Genomic DNA, 21,248 nt, shown 5'->3' on the forward strand with positions numbered 1-21,248 from the left:
GTGAAATAACAGTCATATTTTATGTCAAGACAAGAAAAATCTAAACATAAAAAAATTCTTGCTGCCTGTTGTCCTCCCCTCCCACTGTACATTGTGTCTCTACATCATGATTGACTAAACCTCCCGCATCAGCAGGAATACCTGCTCAACCATAAAGAGAAACCTCTTAGCATCAACAAGACAACTCCTTAAAAGATAACACTCTTTCTTGAGCTTGTAAAGGGTCACATGACCTACCACAATGACACCTAGATCTTGATCATGTAAACTGTCAGTAATACTTCATTTAGTGTACAGCCCTCTGTCTCAAAAAACTTACATGTGGTGCCTTGACTTCCGATGGACAGAAGAGTTGTCAGAGCTTTCCGAGTTGTGCTTTCTGGGTTATGACCCTCAAATTTGGCTCAAATAAAATTTTCCATTCCTTTCTTAGATTGATTGACTAATTTTTCATTGACACTGTCCAGAATCTTAGGTTTGCATATGCCAAATTGGGACATAAGGGAATGAGGCAGACTGGTTGTGCTCTAACTCAAGCATAGAGGAAACTAGCTCTCTCAGATTAAGTTCCTTGGATGGCTAAAGTGTAATGGGCTTACAGTCTCCAGTTCCAATTTGTACAGGAGCACAATATGTGGTCTCAATACATGGGGCCTTGGCACTTCCCTGGTGGTCTAGCGGCTAACACACTTAAGTTCCCAATGCAGGGAGCCTGGGTTCAATCCCTGGTCAGGGAACTAGATCCCATGTGCCACAACTAAAAATCCTGCATGCTGCCACTAAGACCTAGTGCAGCCAAAATAAATAATATTAAAGAAAGAAAGAAAAGAAACAGCAATATACACTTAAAAAAATTACTTGAAATGTGTCAATACTTGAAATGTCTTAAAATGGATCTCTAGTCTAGACTTCTTTCCTCAAGATGGTTTTGAGTCTCAGTATCCTTTTCTGCCACTGGACTGTTGTCAAGCTCTCCTAGTTCTACTGAGGCTAGATTCCCTAATGTAGAAACTTGAGGATTTGTGTTGCAAGTCCTGGTCCCTTTCCACCCTAGGATTCTTATGCATATTGATTCATTGCCTCCTTAAGTTCTCAGCTTGATGTCTGATTGGCATCTCATCCTCACCGTGTTCAAAGCAAACCATGAGCTTCCTGTTCCTTACCACCCTTAGACCTGCTCCTTCCAAACTGTTCCTCATCTTAGTATCAACTCCACTTTTCCAGTTGTTCAGACCCCAACTCTTGGGGTCACTCTTGAAGTTTTACAATTTTATTTTATGTATTTATTTTTGGCTGCACTGGGTCTTTGTTGGTGCATGGGCTTTCTCTAGTTGCAGTGAGCAGGGGCTACTCTCTAGTTGCAGTGTATGGGCTTCTCATTGCGGTGGCTTCCCTTGTTGCAGAGCAGGGGCTCTAGGGCCTGTAGGCTCCCCAGTTGTGTCTTCAGGGCGCTATAGCATGGGCTCAGTGGTTGTGGCACATGGACTTAGTTGCCTGTGGCGTGTGGGATCTTCCCGCGTCAGGGATCAAATCCGTGTCCCCTGTAGTACAAGGAGGATGCTTAACTGTTGGACCACCGGGGAAGCCCCAGTTAGGGGGCGTCATTCTTGAATGTTTTCTCACAACCCACATCTAATCCATCAGAAACTCCTAACCAGAATCGGGCCACATCTCATCTCCTCTGCTGCTGCCCTGCGTTCCGGCTCAGATTATTACAGTAGCCGCTTAATTGGTCACCTGCTTCCATTCTTACCTCCCTAGAGTCGATTCTAAGCATAGAGGCCTGAGTGACCTTGTTAAAACCAAAGTCTAATTGTATCATGACGTTGGGCCAATGACTTCCAACCTCATGCAGAGAAAAAGCCAAATTCTTTATGGTAGCCTCTAAGGACCTACACAATCTGGACTTCACTCTCTCTCTAACCTTTTCTACTGCTTTTCCCCTCCTTCTCACTCTCTAGCCATTTCCTCTGCCTGGAATGCTCTTCCCCCAGATAGTCACATGGCTCAGCTCTTCCTTCAAGTCAGAGAGGCCTTCATGCCACATTAGCTGAAACAGCGCTCATTACTCTCTAGCATCCTCACTAGATTTCATTTTTCTTCCTACGTCTCTTCTCTTCCCCAATTGCAGTCTGATCTCCTCAGAGGCTTTGTCTTCTCCTTAATTCTTAGTACGGTGTTTAGTACACTCTAGGGGCCAGATAAATATATGCTGTGTAAAACAAAGAATAATGCAATTTTGCATTTCTAGAAAATCTTTATGTTTTCAGGGCACTATGTAAAGTAACTAAATTGTATAAGGAAACTTAGAAGCTATGTTTTATTTTACAAATGATGAAACTAAGATCCATTCAGTAAGTTGTGCTAGAACTAGAATCTAGATCTCCCAACCCTCAATCCAGGGATCTACTTATTCAGAGATCTGTTTTAGATCAGTTATTATCCTCACACTGCCAATGGGGAAACTCAGATGCAATACAGGAAGGGACCTTACCAAAGGTCATGTTATCTATTCACACTAGAAACCAGAATTCCCAGTTCCTAGTAGTGATAATGGCTTTGAGAGTTTACTTTCTTGTTGCTGAAGAGTCAATAAAGTTGTTACTTCAATAGGTTGTTATTCTAATCTTTGCCTCCCCAACCTGCCAGCATCTTTCACTTTGCGTTTTACTCTGTCTTTGTCTATAGAGGTCAGAATGATTCTGTTGCTGTCTCAGTCAGTTCAGTCACTCAGTTGTGTCCAACTCTTTGCGACCCCATGGACTGCAGCATACCAGGCTTCCCTGTCCATCACCAACTCCCGGAGTTTACTCAAATTCATGTCCATCCAGTCGGTGATGCCATCCAACCATCTCATCCTCTGTCTTCCCCTTCTGCCTTCAATCTTTCCCAGCATCAGGGTCTTTTCAAATGAGTCAGTTCTTCACAAGAGGTGGTCAAAGTATTGGTTTCAACATCAGTCCTTCCAATGAACATTCAGGACGGATCTCCTTTAGGATGGACTGGTTTGATCTCCTTACAGTCCAAGGGACTCTCAGAAGTCTTCTTCATTACCACATTTCAAAAGCATCAAGTCTTTGGCATTCAGCTTTCTTTATAGTCCAACTCTCACATCCATACATGACTCCTGGAAAAACCATAACTTTGACTAGACAGACCTTTGTTGGCAAAGTAATGTCTCTGCTTTTTAATATGCTGTCTAGGTTGGTCATAGCTTTTCTTCCAAGGAGCAAGTGTCTTTTAATTTCATGGCTGCAGTCACCATCTGCAGTGATGTTATCACAGACAGAAAATAAAGTCTGTCACTGTTTCCATTGTTTCCCCATCTATTTGCCATGAAGTGATGGGACCGGATGCCATGATCTTAGTTTTCTGAATGTGGAGTTTTAAGCCAGCTTTTTCACTCTCCTCTTCCACTTTCATCAGAAGGTTCTTTAGCTCTTCTTTGCTTTCTGCCATAGGGTGGTGTTATCTGCATATCTGAGGTTATTGATATTTCTCCCAGCAATCTGATTCCAGCTTGTGCTTCATCCAGCCCAGCGTTTCACACGATGTACTCTGCGTAGAAGTTAAACAAGCAGGGTGACAACATTCAGCTTTGATGTACTCCTTTCCCTATTTGGAAACAGTCTTTTGTTCCATATCCAGTTCTGTTGCTTCTTGACCTGCATACAGATTTCTCAGGAGGCAGGTAAGGTGATCTGGTATTCCCGTCTCTTTAAGAATTTTCCAGTTTGTTGTGATCCACACAGTCAAAGGCTTTGGCATAGTCAATAAAGCAGAAGTAGATGTTTTTCTGGAAGAAAAACTTTGTGGAACTACTTTTCAGAAGTAGATGTTTTGCTTTTTCGGTGATCCAATGGATGTTGGCAATTTGATCTCTGGTTCCTCTGCCTTTTCTAAATCCAGCTTGAACATCTGGAAGTTCTCAGTTCACATACTGTTGAAGCCTGGCTTGGAGAATTTTGAGCATTACTTTGCTGGTGTGAGAGAGGAGTGCAATTGTGTGGTAGTTTGAACATTCTTTGGCATTGCCCTGCTTTTGGGATTGGAATGAAAACTGACCTTTTCCAGTCCTGTGGCCACTGCTGAGTTTTCCAAATCTGCTGGCATAATGAGTGCAGCACTTTCACAGCATCATCTTTTAGGATTTTAAATAGCTCAACTGGAATTCCGTCACCTGCACTAGCTTTGTTCATAGTGATGCTTCCTAAGGCCCATTTGACTTTGCATTCCAGGATGTCTGGGTCTAGGTTAGTGATCACACCATTGTGGTTATCTGGGGTCATGAGGATCTTTTTTGTATAGTTCTTCTGTGTATTCTTACCACCTCTTCTTAATATCTTCTCTTCTGTTAAGTCCCTACCATTTCTGTCCTTTATTGTGCCCATCTTTGCATGAAATGTTCCCTTGGTATCTCTAATTTTCTTGAAGAGGTCTCTAGTCTTTCCCATTCTATTGTTTTCCTGTTATTGTTGCTGTCTAAGCATTAATAAATAACCACTACTTTCAACCTAGACAGCATATTAAAAAGCTTTAAAGACATTACTTTGCCAACAAAGGTCCATCTAGTCAAAGCTATGGTTTTTCTAGTAATCATGTATGGATGTGAGAGTTGGACTATAAAGAAAGCTGAGCACCGAAGAATTGATGCCTTTGAACTGTGGTGTTGGAGACACTTGAGAGTCCCTTGGACTGCAAGGAGATCCAACCAGTCCATCCTAAAGGAGACTGGTCCTGAATATTCATTGGAAGGACTGATGTTGAAGCTGAAACTCCAATACTTTGGCCACCTGATGTGAAGAACTGACTCATTTGAAAAGACCCTGATTCTAGGAAAGATTGAAGGTGGGAGGAGAAGAGGACGACAGAGAATGAGATGGTTGGATGGCATCTCCGATTCAATGGACATGAGTTTGAGTAAACTCCGGGAGTTAGGATGGACAGGGAGGCCTGGCAAGCTGCAGTCCCTGGGGTCGCAAAGAGTCGGACGTGACTGAGAGACTATACTGAACTTTTCCTTGTACTTGGACTTCATCTTCTCTGACTTCCTTAACCATGTGCTTGGGCTTCCCGGGTGGCACCAGTGGTAGAGAACCCGCCTGCCAGTGCAGGAGACAGAAGAGACATGGGTTCAATCCCTGGGTCAGGAAGAACCCTTGGAGGAGGATGTGGCAACCCGTTCTAGTATTCTTGACTGGAGAATCCCATGGACAGAGGAGTCTGTGGCCTACAGTCCTTGGGTCACAAAGAATCGGACATGACTGAAGCGACTTAGCACGCACGCAACAATGTACTTGGGGTTAGGCTGTGGCTTTGTTCAGTCTGCTGTAACAAAATCCCATAAACAGGGTGGCTTATTAACAACAGAAATTAATTTCTCACAGTTCTGGAGGCTGGAAGTCCAAGTTCAGGGTGCCAGCGTAGTCAAATTCCAGTGCAGACCCTCTTCCCAGTTGTAGACTGCCATTTTATCCTTGTATCTTCAAATGGCAAGAGTGCTCTCTGGGTCCCTTTTATAAGGGCACTAATTCCATTTATGAGAGCTCCACCTCACGACCTACTTATTCCCCCTTAGCCCCACTTCCAAATACCATTACGGTGAAGGTCAGGATTTCAAGGTATGAATTAGGTCGGTGTCGGTTGGGGGATAGGGGTGGGGGATGGAATACATTCAGTCCATTGCAGGCTCCCTGGGCCCTGATCAGAGGCCATGAAACCCCTCAATTCAGTTACGCAAACCAGCATCAAGGAAACAGGTTCCATAGCTTGTTAGGTGACCTACATTCCAGGTTATTTTTTTTTCCTCTTTGAAATGACTGTAGTTTGTTTACTATCAGTTGTTTCAGGCACAATAAAGGGAAAGAGCAGCCTGAATGTAAAATTTGTTTCTTTGTTTTGAACACAAAGAATTTCCTCCTTCTCTTTTTCTTTTTCCCACAGTGTGTGAACCTGGCTCTGTCCCTTGGGTTCAGTACAAATAAACGGAGCTGCTGAGGGAACAGGGTAAGCAAGCTGATTTTTGTAGTTACAGGCTGTTCCACATAACCCATTTACAAGGTCAGTAGGGACCACAGTTACCAAAACAAAGAGGTATGTAATTTTAAATGAGGAACTCTTGATCGATCAGAAACAAGAAAAGACCTTCCAGGGTTCCTAAATGGTTTATATTCCTGACTGTAATGCAACAAAAAATTGCTGGAGGGTAAGGAAAAAGGAAGACAGACTAGAGGATCAGAATATTAAAGTGCCATAAAAATAGAGTGCTGAGTACGGCCCTGTCTGTTAGAACTCTGGACCAGCCTCTTTCCTTCATTGTGTTCTTATAACTGAATGGGATCATTACAGGTTTGGATGATTTGGAGAAATAAACATGTAATTAAAGTTGTAGATATAAAAGTGGTTTCATATGGATGTTTTTAGAGAGAAGAACAGTGGTTAAGAAATGAAAGCCTTAAAACCAGCCTCCTGAGGAAAGGGCTGAGGATCCCAGAGAGGAAGGCTGGACTGCAGGCAGCATGGGCCAGCATGTGCCTTTAGATAAGTTCCTTCAACCTATGAGCCTCAATTTTCTCTTCTGTAAAGTGGAGGTAACAGTAGTTGCTACCTCATAACCTCATAGACTTATTGTGACAGGTAAACAAGTGAAGGTGTGTAAACTCTTCATCCAGAGGGTGGAAGCTGAGTGCTGACACCGGTCCTGGAGGTGGGATGCTGGGGCGGAGTGTGGCTAAACAGGAGTTGGGGACTTTTATAATCCAAGAAATAAAACGATTGGAAAAGATGTTGATTGGGATTGGAGGGGCTAAGAGGTAGTAACCCTTTCGTAATTCCGAAAGCTGAAATTGGGAGGAGAAGCCAAGCTGGGCCTCTGGGCTTTGGCTGGCAATGAGGAGAGCAGTGAATCAAGCTCTGAGACCAAAAAAAAAAAAAAAAAAAATGAGTCTTTTTTTTTTTTTAATAATCAGAGCTCTAAAGAACTAAGAGAAATGTCCTGATTTGGACTAGAGTGGAAGTAGGGGCAATGGAAAATGTTTTAACAACCAGCTGAGAGTGGAGATGAGAGCCTAATTTGTAGCATTCACCAATTTCCATGATGTAAATACATCCATCATTGCTGGTTTCAAGCTGCCAATGTGATGTCTAACTGGCTCACCAAATTCCTAAAAATCTAAATTGTTGGCTCTAGTAGACTCTCTCACACACCAGTGAGTAGGAGGATTAGTATTACAAAAGAATCATATGGGGTTCAGATTAGGGAGCAGCCCACTGACTTGAAGTGGGAGAAACAGATCCTGGAAAAGGCCAAATGCTTTCAGCCAAATTTAATAATGGGCTTCCCTGGTGGCTCAGATGGTAAAGAATTTGCCTGCAATGAAGGAGACCCGGGTTTGAGCCCTGGGTTAGGAAGATTTCCCTGGAGAAAGGAATGACAACCCACTCCAATATTCTTGCCTGGAGAATTCCATGGATGGGGGGGCCTGGTATGCGGTAGCACATGGGGTCTCACACTTTGACTTCACTTTTTCACCTGAGTAACACGAGACTCTTTTACCTCTAAATTTCCCAACTGTGTACAGTTTATGCAGTGGTACTCCCTCGAATTGAGGTACTGCTGGACTAATTAGGTAGGAAAAAACAAGTACTTGGTGTACTTGGAAACGATCAGCTCTGTGTCCTGGGAGGAGGTAAAAAGATATCAGAAAAGTGAAAGAGGAAAGATTATCCTAAGATTCACAGTCTCTGAGTAAACCCCCCACCATCTCAGCTGCTGGCAAGAAGGTACAGTCACAAGGAAAGAAGTTTCTCAGGGGCCTTTCCACTTTGGGCTGCCAGGGGCTTTTTAGGTACATGAATAAATAAAATTATTAAATAAACATTGCTATAAATAGAAAAGAGTTCCAGACTCCAGGATATAGTCTACTTACTGGAATAATAATGTAGATGATTGGAGAATGTGAATAGTTCTTTTTAATTTTCTGCAAGAGTATACTCCCTGTCTATCCTGAAGGGACAGAGGAGGAGAATCAAGGAAATGGTTATTAATTACAGGAAAGATCAGAAAAAGCTTAAGGTAAGAAGGATTGGCTCTGGGATATAAAGTGGGAATACAGGAGAAACACAACCTACTTAGTTGCTTCATTTGGTCACTGTGAGGAAATGACCCCCAAATACAATATTTTTAGGGATTATAAGGCAGGTTCGAAAAAGCCATGTGATGTCTCAGTGGAAATAAAATGTGGAATTTCAGAGATGAAAGCCAGTCTTCTGTGGTAGTCTCACAGAATGGAGCTTGCATTTCACATAAAGTCCTAATGGAAGAGAAGGCCAAAACCCTGCTCCAGTCATGAGGGAGGAGAAATTCAAAATAGTGTATAAGTAAGTTACGAAGGTTATAAATATTTGCAGAGAAAGAACAGTAAGTGAAAGTTAAAGGATCTGAGGATTATTTTTCCCATATTATCTAGAAGATAATAGGCTCTTCTCTATTTACAAGGAGTAAAGAGAAGGGGAAAAAATGCTTCAAAATACATACATTTTATTATTATTTTATGCAGGGGGCTCTCATGCCCCCTGCATTGGGAGCACAGAGTCTAACCATTGGAGGGCCAGGGAAGTCCCAAGATTTTAAAAATGCTTATCATAAAGAAGGTGGTTGAACATAACTGCAAGGAGTCTTAGCTGTCCTTTGGAGGTCTTGAAAGTAGGACAAATTCTCTTTTTGGTATTATATTAGCTTGCCTTAAGAAAAATTCAACAAGTGACTTCTAGGACATCCTTTCCTTGTGAACTAGAGCCCGTAGCAGACTAATATAGGGCCAAGAAGTAAAAGAGGCACCTGCCATTTTAGGCATTTGTTCTGGGTTCCACCTCTTGTGGTTCAGAGTAAATTATTTTAAGTCTCAAGACCTTATTTCCCACAGTTCCAAATAAATATCCTTGTTAAAAACTTATTTTTGAAAACTTTTCCAAGGCACTATTCAGTTCAGTTCAGTTCAGTCGCTCAGTCATGTCCTACTCTTTGTGACCCCGTGGACTGCAGCTTGCCAGGCCTCTCTGTCCATCGCTAACTCCCATCTCATCCTCTGTCATCCCCTTCTCCTCCTGCCTTCAGTCTTTCCCAGCATCAGGATCGTTTCAAATGAGTTAGTTCTTCACATCAGGTGGCCAAAGTATTGGAGTTTCAGCTTCAGCATCAGTCTTTCCAATGAATATTCAGGACTGATTTCCTTCAGGATGGACTGGTTGGATCTCTTTGCTGTCCAAGAGTCTCTCAAGAGTCTTCTCCAACACCACAGTTCAAAAGCATCAATTCTTCGGTGCTCTGGACATGGAACCGGACATAGAACAACAGACTGGTTCCAAATAGGAAAAGGAGTACGTCAAGACTGTATATTGTCACTCTGCTTATTTAGCTTATATGCAGAGTACATCATGAGAAACGCTGGGCTGGATGAAGAACAAGCTGGAATCAAGATTGCTGGGAGAAGTATCAATAACAGAAAGTGAAGAACTAAAGAGCCTCTTGATGAAAGTGAAAGAGGAGAGTGAAAAAGTTGATTTAAAATTCAACATTCAGAAAATTAAGATCATGGCATCCCATCACTTCAAGGCAAATAGATGGAGAAACAATGGAAACAGTGATAGACTTTATTTTCTTGAGCTCCAAAATCACTGCAGATAGTGACTACAGTCATGAAATTAAAAGATGCTTGCTCCTTGGAAGAAAAACTATGAACCTAGACAGCGTATTAAAAAGCAGAGACATTACTTTGCCAACAAAGGTCCATCTAGTCAAAGCTATGGTTTTTCTAGTAGTTATGTATGGATGTGAGAGTTGAACTATAAAGAAAATTGAGTGCCAAAGGCACAATTGGAATAGGAAATATTTTGTTCTAAATTGCTATATGAGCACAAAATATCCCTATACATTATTTGTAACATGTAATTTGTAACTGGACAGAAATAAGTTCTTCAATATCACTGGTAGCCTAGCAGAGAAAACAGACTGAAAAACCCAAGGTTTGGTTTTATCTGGATTCACTTCTCTTTACTATATGTGGATCCTATATATGGTGACATAAAGCCCAAGCTTCCCTGAGCTGGAGTAGGTATTCAGCACTTCTTTTCCTAAAGCATTGTAAGACTCCAACAAAAGTCCCATAAATAAGAATGTATCTAATGTACTGGTGATTCTAAGAAGACCCTGACTGAAGCATGTTTTCAACTTTGCTCATTTTTGTACAACTCACATGTACAGCAGAAGTCTCAAGTGAGAGTATTTCAGAATATTAGGTCTGGAAGAGGCCTTAGAGCTGACCCTGTCCATGCCCTTCATATTGCACACACAAAGTCTGGGGTCCAAGGAGGAGGAGGAGGACCTCTCCAAAGTTATAGTGCCAAAAATGGCAGAGCTCTGACACTCTGTTAATAACTCAATATGTTTGTGATCAATTCTGAAAACTGTCAGCTAGAAAGTAAGCCTTTCCTCATTCAGTAATTTTTAGACCCATAAAGACCTGTTTACATAAAAGGTTAAAATTTTAACTGTCCACGCAGGGAAAAGATTCCCCACCCCTCCAAAAATGAAATCCAGCGGCGGGGGGGGGGGGGCAGAAAACTTAAATATGGATCCCAACTTAAATATGGATGACTAAAATGATTTTCAAATGCAAGAAGATGCATCTTCATCTCTGAATTTGTCCACCACCACCACCACCCTGGTGGTGCTTTACTAGGTATAAGTACTCTGTATTGTGTATCTCATTTAGAACCTACAACAGTGTATCAACCTACAAGTTATACATTATCCCCATTTTATAAGGGAGGTAATTCAGATATTAAGAAATTTGCTGAAGCAAAATTTGCTAGAAATTTGAAATTTTCTAGAAAGCAAAATATGCCAGAGTCCAAAACAAGGTAATCAGGACTATAAAGCCCTTAAAGATAGTGTGATTCCTCAGGGGCAGTCTGCTTGAATGTGAGGAGGAAGGGAGTTAGAGAAAGAAAGAGTATTTTGTTAATGAACCATATGAAAACAGAATCTAAAAATAAAATGACTATTAGTATTTTTTTTTTAACTTTTTATTTTGTATTGGGGTATAGCCAGTTATGGAGGAGCCTGGTAGGCTACAGTTGATGGGGTCGCAAAGAGTCGGACACGACTGAGCGACTTCACTTCACTTCACTTCATAGCCAGTTAACAAACAGTGTTCTGATAGTTTCAGGTGAGCAGGGAAGGGATTCAGCCATACATATACATGTATCCATTCTCCCCCAAACTAAATGCCTGTTATTTTTCAATCACCACACTGAACTATTCCCATCCAGGTTACTAGTGACTTCTGTGTGGCTAAATCCTTGGTCATTTTTGAGTTCTCATCTTGTTTGGCCTATGACATAGGCATATGACACTGCTGATCATTCCTTCCTTGGTTTCCAGGACTTCACACTCCCAGGTTTCCTCCTAACTCAGTGACTGTTCCTTCTTAGTGTCCTTCATGGGATCTGCCTCCTCTCCCAGGGCTCAATCCTTGGTCCTCTTCTCTCCTGTTTCTATACTCATTTCCGTAGTGATCTCGCCCCATGTCATGCCTTTAGAATGGCACTTAGATGTATATCTCTACCCAGATCTCTCTCCCTTGAGATCCACACTCTCATATCTAGCTATGTCCTGAGCATCTCCACCTCTACATGGACATCTCAACATCTGGATTTAACATCACCAAAGACAAACCCCTGATAACATCCCCTTCCAAGCCTGCCCCATTCCCAACATTTTGCATCTGTTGATGGCAAAATCTTCTCTTACTCATTCAGGCTAAAAATCCTGGAAAAATGCTTGGCTTTTCTTCCCCCTCATATGTGAGCCTCCAGGAAATCATTTCTGCCCTATCTTCAGAATGTAACCAACTGTAACCACTTTCTGCCACTTCCTCTACTACCACTCTGGTCTGAGTTTCCATTATCTTTCAAAGGGTTCTGCAGTAAGTTATCATCCTGCTTCTCCCTACTTCTCCTATAGTGTGTTCTCAACACAACACCAGAGGGATCTTAAAAAAAAGGTAGTCAGGCCATGTCACCACTGTTTTGCACCTTACAGTGGCTCCCTGTGTCAGTGTTAAAACCACGGGACCTTTTTTTTTCTCGGTTTGTTACTTTACATCCTGAATAGCAAAATCAATCAGCTACGCGTATGCATATATCTGTCCCTTTTGGACTTCCTTCTCATTAGGGTCACCACAGTGCATTAAATAGAGTTCCCGTGCTATACAGTATGTTCTCATTAGTTACCTATTTTATTCATAGTATCAATAGCGTATATATGTCAATCCCAGTCTCCCAGTTCCACTCATCCTGCTCCCTTTTCCCTATGGTATGCATGTATTTGTTCTCTATGTCTCTGTCTGTATTTCTGCTTTGCAAATAAGATCATCTATACCATTTTTCTAGATTCTACATTCTCTTCCGTTCAGTCGCTCAGTTGTGTCTGACTCTTTGCAGCCCCGTGGACTGCAGCATGTCCAGCTTCCATGTTCTTTGCTATCTCCCCGAGTTTGCTCAAACTTATGTCCATTGAGTGGATGATACAATCCAACCATCTCATCCTCTGTCGTCCCCTTTGCCTCCTGCCTTCAATCTTTCCCAGCATCGGGGTCTTTTCCAATGAGTCAGTTCTTCACATCAGGTGGCCAAAATATTGAAGCTTCAGTTTCAGCATTAGTCCTTCCAATGAATATTTAGGACTGATTTCCTTCAGGATTGACTGATTTGATCTCCTTGCAGTCCAAGAGTCTCTCAAGAGTCTTCTCCAACACTACAGTTCAAAAGCATCAATTCTTTGGTGCTCAGCTTTCTCTATCGTCCAACTCTCACATCCATACATGACTCCTGGAAAAACCATAGCTTTGGCTAGATGGACCTTTGTCAGCAAAGTAACGTCTCTGCTTTTTAATATGCTATCTAGGTTGGTCATAGCTTTTCTTCCAAGGAGCAAGTGTCTTTTAATTTCATGGCTGCAGTCACCATCTGCAGTGATTTTGGAGCCCAAGAAAATAAAGTCTGTCACTGTTTCCATTGTTTCCCCATCTATTTGCCATGAAGTGGTAGGACTGGATGCCATGATCCTTGTTGTTGTTGCTTTTTTTGATCCTTGTTTTTTAAATGTTGAGTTTTAAGGCAGTTTTTTCACTCTCCTCATATGTGTGTTACTATACAATCCCTGGTGGCTCAGATGGCAAAGCGTCTGCCTACAATGTGGGAGACCTGGGTTTGATCCCTGGGTCGGGAAGATCCCCTGGGAAAGGAAATGGCAACCCACTCCAGTACTCTTGCCTGGAAAATCCCGTGGACAGAGGATCCTGATGGGCTACAGTCCATGGGGTTGCAAAGAGTCAGACGTGACTGAAGGACTTCACTTTCACTTTATACAATGTTTTTATTTCTCTTTCACTTACTTCACTCTCTATGGCACTCTCTATAGAACCCCAGGGCTTTGTAGTAGCTTATATGAAGCCACAAGATCTGGCTTCCATTGCCTCTCCAGCCCTCACCTCCTACTGTTCATCTCTTCCAGTCAAGCTCTCTGCCTGCTCTCCTTCCAGGATCACTAAACCCTCACCTTTGCCTGGGAGGCGTCGGCTGCAGCTTCTCAGTGTCCTGGGCCCGCTTTTCTCCCGGGGTCCTGACTAGCCCCTCAGGACCGTCAGCTCTGTTCACATCTCACTTAACATTAAGGCTCACCTTGACCTTCTTGCTTACATTGCAACCTCCTCCCACACTCTCCCCTCCCAGCACCCTCATTCCACTTTGCTCTGTTTTTCTATAGTTTACTTATGTTCATTGTTTATCTTTCTTCCCCATCCTGCTCTAGAACATTCACTCCATGACACAGAGACCTGTTTTGTTCACATACTTATTTCTAAGCACCTAGAAACTCTGCTGAATGTATATTTGTGGAATACATTTAAAAATGGGAAAGCACTACTAATTAAGACTAAAATATCTAACAACAAACTAAAGTGCTAGTTATTCCAAATTTCAGAATACCTTGCTACACAATAGGTGCTCAATAAGCATTTGATGAATGAAGGAGTTATGTACTGTAATTTGAAAAGGAATCTCTGCACACATTTCCACAGCATCCATTTTGTGTACATGAGTTGGAGTGTATCTTGAGTTCTGCCTATTCAGTATCTGAAACTCATTTTGCTGTTTTCTACTTCAGGAAAAAGTCCTTTAACATATTCTTCTACTATTCAGTAGAATATTTCTTTTTTAAATTAAAGTACAGTTGATTTACAATGTTGTGTTAGTTTCAGGTATAAAGTGATTGTTTTATATATATATAAATATATATAATATATATATATATTTCAGATTGTTTTCCCTTACAGGCTATTGCAACATATTGAGTATAATTCCCTGTACTGTACAGTAGGTCCTTGTTGGTTATCCATTTTGTATATAGTGAAAGTGTTAGTCGCTCAGTTCTGTTCGACTCTTTGCCACCCCATGGACTATAGCCCACCACTATCCTCTGTCCATGGAATTCTCCAGGCAAGAATACTAGAGTGGGTAGCCATTCCCTTCTCCAGGGGATCTTCCCAACCCAGGGATCAAATCCAGGTCTCCTGTACTGCAGGCAGATTCTTTACCGTAGTGTGTACATGTTAATCCCAAACTTCTAATTCGTCCCTCCTCTCCCTTCCCCTTTGGTAACCATAAGTTTGTATGTCTGTGTCTGAGTATTTCCATAAATTCTATCACTCAGAGGTGGCTGAGGAATTTAAGAACTAGGATAACATGATGAAAGGGTTGCAGGAAGGGGAATCCCTTCCAGTGCCTAGGAGCGGGCACTTGTCTGACACTGAGAAATGAATCATCCAAGGAGACACACATACTTATTATTGAAAGGTAGGGTCTGGCTGCTCGCTGCCCAAAAGTCAATAAACAGGCCCAGTTGGTGGAAAGGAAAGTTTGCTTTATTTCAGATGCCAGCAACTGGGGGGAGGGCAGACATCTGTCCAAAGGCTGATTCCCGCCCCCCCACCACCACTGACAGGGGGTAGGAGCTTTTATACAGAGTAGGGAGGGGGGTTGGCTACATACAGAAACAGCATAGTGAGCTCTGACAGTCATCTTCAGATTGGTCATTGGTAGTCTGACTAGCATCATCTTGATTGTTTTAGGTACAGTTAATCTTCAGTTCCAGAGTCTGTTTGTTCCCATTTCTTTGAGAACAGGTCTTGGAATTGTGGCAGCTCATGTCCTGGGTACAGTCTGGTCATCTTATAGTTAACTTTTCCACCTGGGGTTTCAGTATCTGTAAGACAGCTCACAGGATATGTCTCAGAATATTATCTGTAGTCCTTGAGAAGAAACTAAAGGTCCTTGACTATGCTTCGTGACTACATTATTATTACTTGATCTCCTTTGACTGTTTTCCTTTGTTTCGGCATTTCTCACTTCTCTGATGAAACTTATTCTTTGCTAAAGTTTTCCACAGACAACAGGCAGGCAGAGGACATGGCTGGGGGGAAGGACCATAGGGTCATGCTCTGTTTCATGCTGACGGAGCAAGAGGTTTTATTGAGAAGGGGTGCCTGGGCAGAGAGCAGGAGGGTAACGGCACCCAGGAGGTCTGCTCTGCCACATGGCTCACAGTCCCGGATTTTATAGTAATGGGATTAGTTTCTGACTCAGGGTCCTTCCTGGTGGTGCACACATCACTCACACAGGATGGATTCCAGCAAGGAGGATCCTGGGAGGTTGGTAGGACACGTGGCATCTCCTTTTGAACTTTCCTGAATTCTCTGGGTTGGTAGTGGCTTTTAGTTCCCTGTTCCTTTCTAGGACCTCCTGTCATAGTATAAGTCACATGAATGGTTATTATGGTTCCTAGCCAGGGTGGGCAGTTCCAGTCAGTATTTCCCTTAACACCTCCCCACTCAGAGATTGCATACTCAAGATGCTTCTTGGTAATTGTCTCTTTCTTCTGTAATTACTCCCTGCTGAGATTCTTTGCCAACTAGCTGGGGCTTTCCTGGTGGCTCAGTTTGTTAAGAATCAACCTACAATGTGGGAGACCCAGGTTCTACCTCTGGGTGAGAGAGATCCCCTGGAGAAGGAAATGGCAAACCACTGCAGTATTTTTGCCTGGAAAATCCCATGGACAAAGGAGCCTAGCCGGCTACAGTCCATTGGGTCGCAAAGGGTCAGACACAACTGAAGCAACTTAGCACGAGTGGGCGTAGGCATGCACAGGAGGCCTAACAGGGCCCAGAAAAGGAGGCAAAATTTGGGGTGAATTTTGAATGTGGTGGATGCAGAACTTGTCACTTTCTTTTGATTGGTTGGTGGTGAGATAATAGGGCAGTGCTCCAGGAATCTTGTGCTCAACCTGAAGTTACATCCTCCACCTGGGTAGAGGTCTGGGTTCTGCAGAACTCAGAGATACTCTTATGCATATTCCTTGAGTAGAAACCAGGCTTCAAGGCTGTACCACCACTAGACTTCTCCTATTTCTGCATCCCCTCCCTTCCCTAATAAGCAACTGTTTGAATCGGCCCTTTGGAGTTCAGGGAAGATCAAGGAGGCTGAATGAAGCCTATATCCTATAAACAAGAAAAGCAAATGAAATAAAGGATGCTTCTGAGAAATAAATCGTTGCATGGACAGTCAAGTGATATTGGGCAGGACCTTGCAGGTCCTTCCCAGTTTCAAAAGCCCTTCCATGTCCCCTGTATCTTATTTGTAGAAAACAGAAAAAAGTCTCCCAGGCCTTCCTTGAGTGCCAAAGAGCAAGCCCAAGCAGTTACTGATTAGGACAATAGGGTCACAGGACACCTAGATCTTCCTGAAGCATAAACATAACAACCTGATGCATTATCTTTGACTTGTTCTACAAAAACTAAGACCCCCCCCACTCAGGAGAATGTAACTACAAGTCCACCACAAGCACACAGACTCCAGACTGGTTGGAACCAGAAGGATGAGATTCTGGAAACATCACCCTGTTACCTCACCATGAACCAATGAGGAGAAGGTCTGGGAGCTGGTCAAGCCAACTATGACCCTTTTCACTAACAGTCTTGCCTGAAAGTGATTGAAGGGTTCGGGTGCATTGTGCACCCGACATTTATTCTTGCTTTGAGCCTTTGCAATAAATCTTTCTCTGCTCCAAACTCCCAGGTTCTGGATTCCGTGTGGCAGGGACAGGGAGCTTGGGTTCCATAACAAAGACTGGTATACTTAGGGTGAGGCAATGCAAGGTGGTGAGGTCCTAACTTCGCTCCAGATGTGTGACCTGCAACTAGTTTAATTACTCTAAACCCTAGTTTCTTTATCTGTAAAAACGGGGCTAAGGCACAGCATTTCTATGGATGACATGTGATTAACATTGTCTGAAAAGCAAACAACTCTGTTTAGTAAGCAACTGAAAAGTGAAAACTATTATATGCTTGTGTGCTCATCATGTCAGACTCTTTGAGACCCCAAGGACTGTCGCCCACCAGGCTCCTCTGTCCATGGGATTCTCCAGGCAAGAATACTGGAGTGGGTTGCCATTTCCTACTCCAGCGGATCATCCCCACCCAGGGATCAAACCTGCACATCTTGCCTCTCCTGTATTGGCAGGAGGATTCTTTACCACTAGCGCCACCTGGGAAGCCGGGGTTAGCATTATAATGAATTTGGGGCGTGGGAAAGACCGCTTTTGCAACAGTAGGAAGGAGTTTGCTGTTAGGAACCAAAAGTTTCATTTTAAAAGGCGGTAGGAAAACAAGGAAAGAAAAGCAAAAAAAGGTGAGATTCAAGATTTCAAGTTGGTTTGTGGTGATTAGGACCTGGAATGGGGAACCTTAGGCCTTCCCTCTTGGAAGTGCCTCAACTGCGAGAGCTGCGGGCGCCGCGGTTCCCCGCGGTGGAAGCAGCCGGATCGTGTGGGAGGTCCTGACTGGGGGCTGTGCGGCTGGGACTGGCTGAAGGCCACCTAGGTCGCCCTCCAGTCCAGGGTCGGGGGTCCGGAGCCCCGGGGCCGGGCGGGCAGCGAGAGGAGCCGCACCCGGAGGGCTCCGCTTCCGCGCCTCCCTCTACCTGGCGCCCCTCCTCGCTTACGCGTCGCCCACTGCCGTCCCCACCCTTCGCCTCGCTTCTCCTTCCAGTCGCCGAGTGCATCCTCTTCCTCACCCCACCGGCCCATTCCCCGGCCCCAGGATGCCTCCTTCCCTTCCTGTTCTTCTGGCCGGTTCCGTAGAGTTTGGCTTGAACTTTTGAACCCACCAATGAGCGCCGTGCGCCCCTCCTCTCTCCGCCCCGAGGGTAAAAGCCGGCCGCGGGCTGGGAGGCGGGGCGGCGGAGGCCGGGGCGGGGCCGGGTGCCCGGCCTCCTGACACGTGGCCCGGGTAGGGGTTTATAGGATGCCTCCCGGCCCCGGGCCTCTCACTACTTCTCCCCCGGACTCCTTAGTAGTCTGTCAGTGGGAGATCTTCACTGCCGTCCCCTCACCTGTTCCAACCCCGCAGAACCGTACAAGTCCCCGTCATGGTGAGTGGGGGTCCCCGGGCGGTGGTGTGGGGGCAGACCACACCACTCCACGGTGCGGAGTCCGAAGGGGCGTTGGGACCCCAGTGCGAGTGCAGCCACGTCCACGCCTCCGGGCACACTGGTTTCTGGTGGCCAGGTTGGGAGAGTCGAGTTCACCTGGCTGACTCCTCGTCGGGCTCGAAGACGCGGCCTGGGCACTGCCTTGAGTGGAAGTGGAAAAGCCACTTGATCCTAGAGAGGGGCCATTCAAAAATTCCTTCGAGGCCGCTACTGCCCCAGGAAGGTCCGAGAACCTTCGCACCGGCTCCCAAGGACTTGTGAAAGCTCAAATCCCTCCCATTTCCTGAAATGATCTCACCTTCCCACAGCCTTACGCAAAGGACCCCGGAGCATCTCGTGTGCTCCAGCATAGTAGGTGCAGAGGTTTCCCGGCGACCCCTCCCCTGTGCCCTGTGACTTGCTGCTGAGTCACCTGTGGCCAGACTCTGGGAGGAGTTTCCAATTGCACCATCCTCACCTGTGGCCGGGATGGCGGGGGTTGGGTGGGCCGGGGGAGCTCTTGCAATTGCGCCAATCCACGTGAAGGATGAAGGCAGGCTCCTCTTTTGAAGGAAATCACTGTCACGTTGTTTAATCCTGTGTTTCTAGTGTTTCTAGTGTTAATTTAGTGGGGTGTTTAATGGCTGAAATTTTCTTCTTACAGGTTTTAAAAAGTCCGTAAAAGAAACATTTACATATAAAGTCACAGAGTGAACTAGTACTGACAAAGTATTCTTGGTTTTAAAGAAACATGAAATTACACACAACTTGAGTATTTTCTATTTAGCTTCCAGAGGTTTTGGAAACAAGTATCTTAGGAAACATCAGTTGGAGGTCTACCTAAAGAAGGGCATGAGTATCAAATGTTTCAAATGTCTTTTTTTTTTTTTTAAAAAGGAATATAGTGAATAAATAGTTACCCTTTTTAGGGACTACCACAGTTATCAAAAGGATGTCTGACTGTAACACTTGCTTGAGTTCTTTTTACTAAGCCAGACCAAAGGACACTGGTAAATGTGTTATTGAGAAAATAGTGGGAGTGTTTAAAGGGCAGGAGATCAGCAGCAGCAGCAAACCTATTAAGACATACACTGGTTAGACTGGTATTTTACAAAGGACAGATGCTGATTATCCCGTTAAGGCTAGACTAAGTGACTCCATCACCAGTATCTCACTTCATCTCCCAAGTGGCCAGGGGAGAGTGGAGGGCAAGCAGTGGCCCCATCTAAGCCATACTGTTGCACAATATGAAAAGTTTTTGAACTCAAAAGGCTTCATTAGAAGTGTTTCATTAGGATGGCAGGGTCTTCTCAGATATTTTGTCTCCTTGGGACCTGGGACTGTCATGGGCAAATATCTGGTTCTTTCCTGGTTTCTAGGCCTGTGGAATGTCCAAAGTCCAGTTAAAGGTAAACACAATGCAGTGGTAAAAAGTCATGGGTTCATCAGAGCAAACTCCCCTTTCTCCCACAACCTTAGAGCTCAGCCAGTAGATGCAGGTAATAGTGAGCTTGCTGACGAGGTCAGCAGAGCATAATTGCTTTATGGGGAGTATGGTGACAAGGAGCGAAGCATAAGTCAAAGGTTATGAGCAATTGGAGGTTTTTTCTAGGGGTTATGAAACTAGGCCCTTTAACATCTTAGGTGATACTGAATTTTCTTTAGATTCCTATTGTTGTTCAGTTGGTAAGTCGTGTCTGACTCTTTGCGACCCTACCTACTGCAGAATGTCAGGCTTTCCAGTCCTTCACTATCTCCTGGAGTTTGTTCAGACTCGTGTCCCTTGAGTCGATGATGCTATCTAAACATCACACCCTCTGCCACCCCCTTCTTTTACCTTCAATCCTTCCCAGCATCAGGGTCTTTTCAAATGGGTCGGCTCTTTGCCTCAAGTGGCCAAAGTATTGGAGCTGCAGCATCAGTCCTTCCAATGAATAGTCACTGTTAATTTCCTTTAGGATTGACTGGTTTGATCTCCTTGCAGTCCAAGGGACTCTTGAGTCTTCTCCAGCCCCACAATTCAGAAACATCCATTCCTCTGTGCTCAGCCTTCTTTACAGTCCAACTCTCACATCCTTACATGACTATTGGAAAAATCATAGCTTTGACTATACAGACCTTTGTTGGAAAAATGATGTCTGCTTTTTAATATGCTGTCTAGTTTTGTCATAGCTTTCCTTCTAAGAAGCAAGTGTCTTTTAATTTCATGGCTGCAGTCACCGTCTGTAGTGATTTTGGAGCCCAAGAAAATAAAACCTCTCACTGTTTCCACATTTTCCCCATCTATTTGCCATCAACTGATGGGACCAGATGCCAGCTTTTTCATTCCTCTTTCACCCTCATCAAGAGGTTCTTTTCTTTAGTTCCCCTTCACTTTCTGCCGTTAGAGTGGTATCATCGGAGGTTAACTGATAGTTCTCCTGGGAGGCTTGATTCCAGCTTGTGATTCATCCAGCCTAGCATTTTGCATGATGTATTCTGCATAGATGTTAAATAAGCAGGGTGATAATATACAGCCTTGATGTACTCCTATCCCAATTTTGAACCAGTCCATTGTTTCATGTCTGTTTCTAGCTGTTGCTTCTTGACCTGCATACAGGTTTCTCAAGAGACAGGTAAGGGGGTCTGGTATTCCAGTCTCCTTAAGAATTTCCCAGTTTGTT

General features: G+C 43.9%; 1 protein-coding gene across 2 annotated transcripts in view; it reads left to right on the top strand.

Annotated features, from left to right (window-relative positions):
• Window positions 1–21,248, top strand: part of LOC122427613 (tubulin alpha-1C chain) — a 46,943-nt gene that overhangs the window by 20,883 nt on the left and 4,812 nt on the right. The window contains exon 1 of one of the 2 annotated variants that reach the window (XM_043447216.1): window positions 18,445–18,546. The exons of the other annotated variant lie outside the window; for it this stretch is intronic. Within the exon in view, the coding sequence (XP_043303151.1) occupies window positions 18,544–18,546 (3 nt within the window). The 5' untranslated portion in view covers window positions 18,445–18,543. Of the gene's footprint in view, window positions 1–18,444; window positions 18,547–21,248 lie in introns of those variants that run through there. 2 annotated transcript variants of the gene reach the window in all.

Source organism: Cervus canadensis, chromosome 25 (assembly GCF_019320065.1).
Source record: "Cervus canadensis isolate Bull #8, Minnesota chromosome 25, ASM1932006v1, whole genome shotgun sequence".
NCBI lineage: Eukaryota > Metazoa > Chordata > Mammalia > Artiodactyla > Cervidae > Cervus > Cervus canadensis.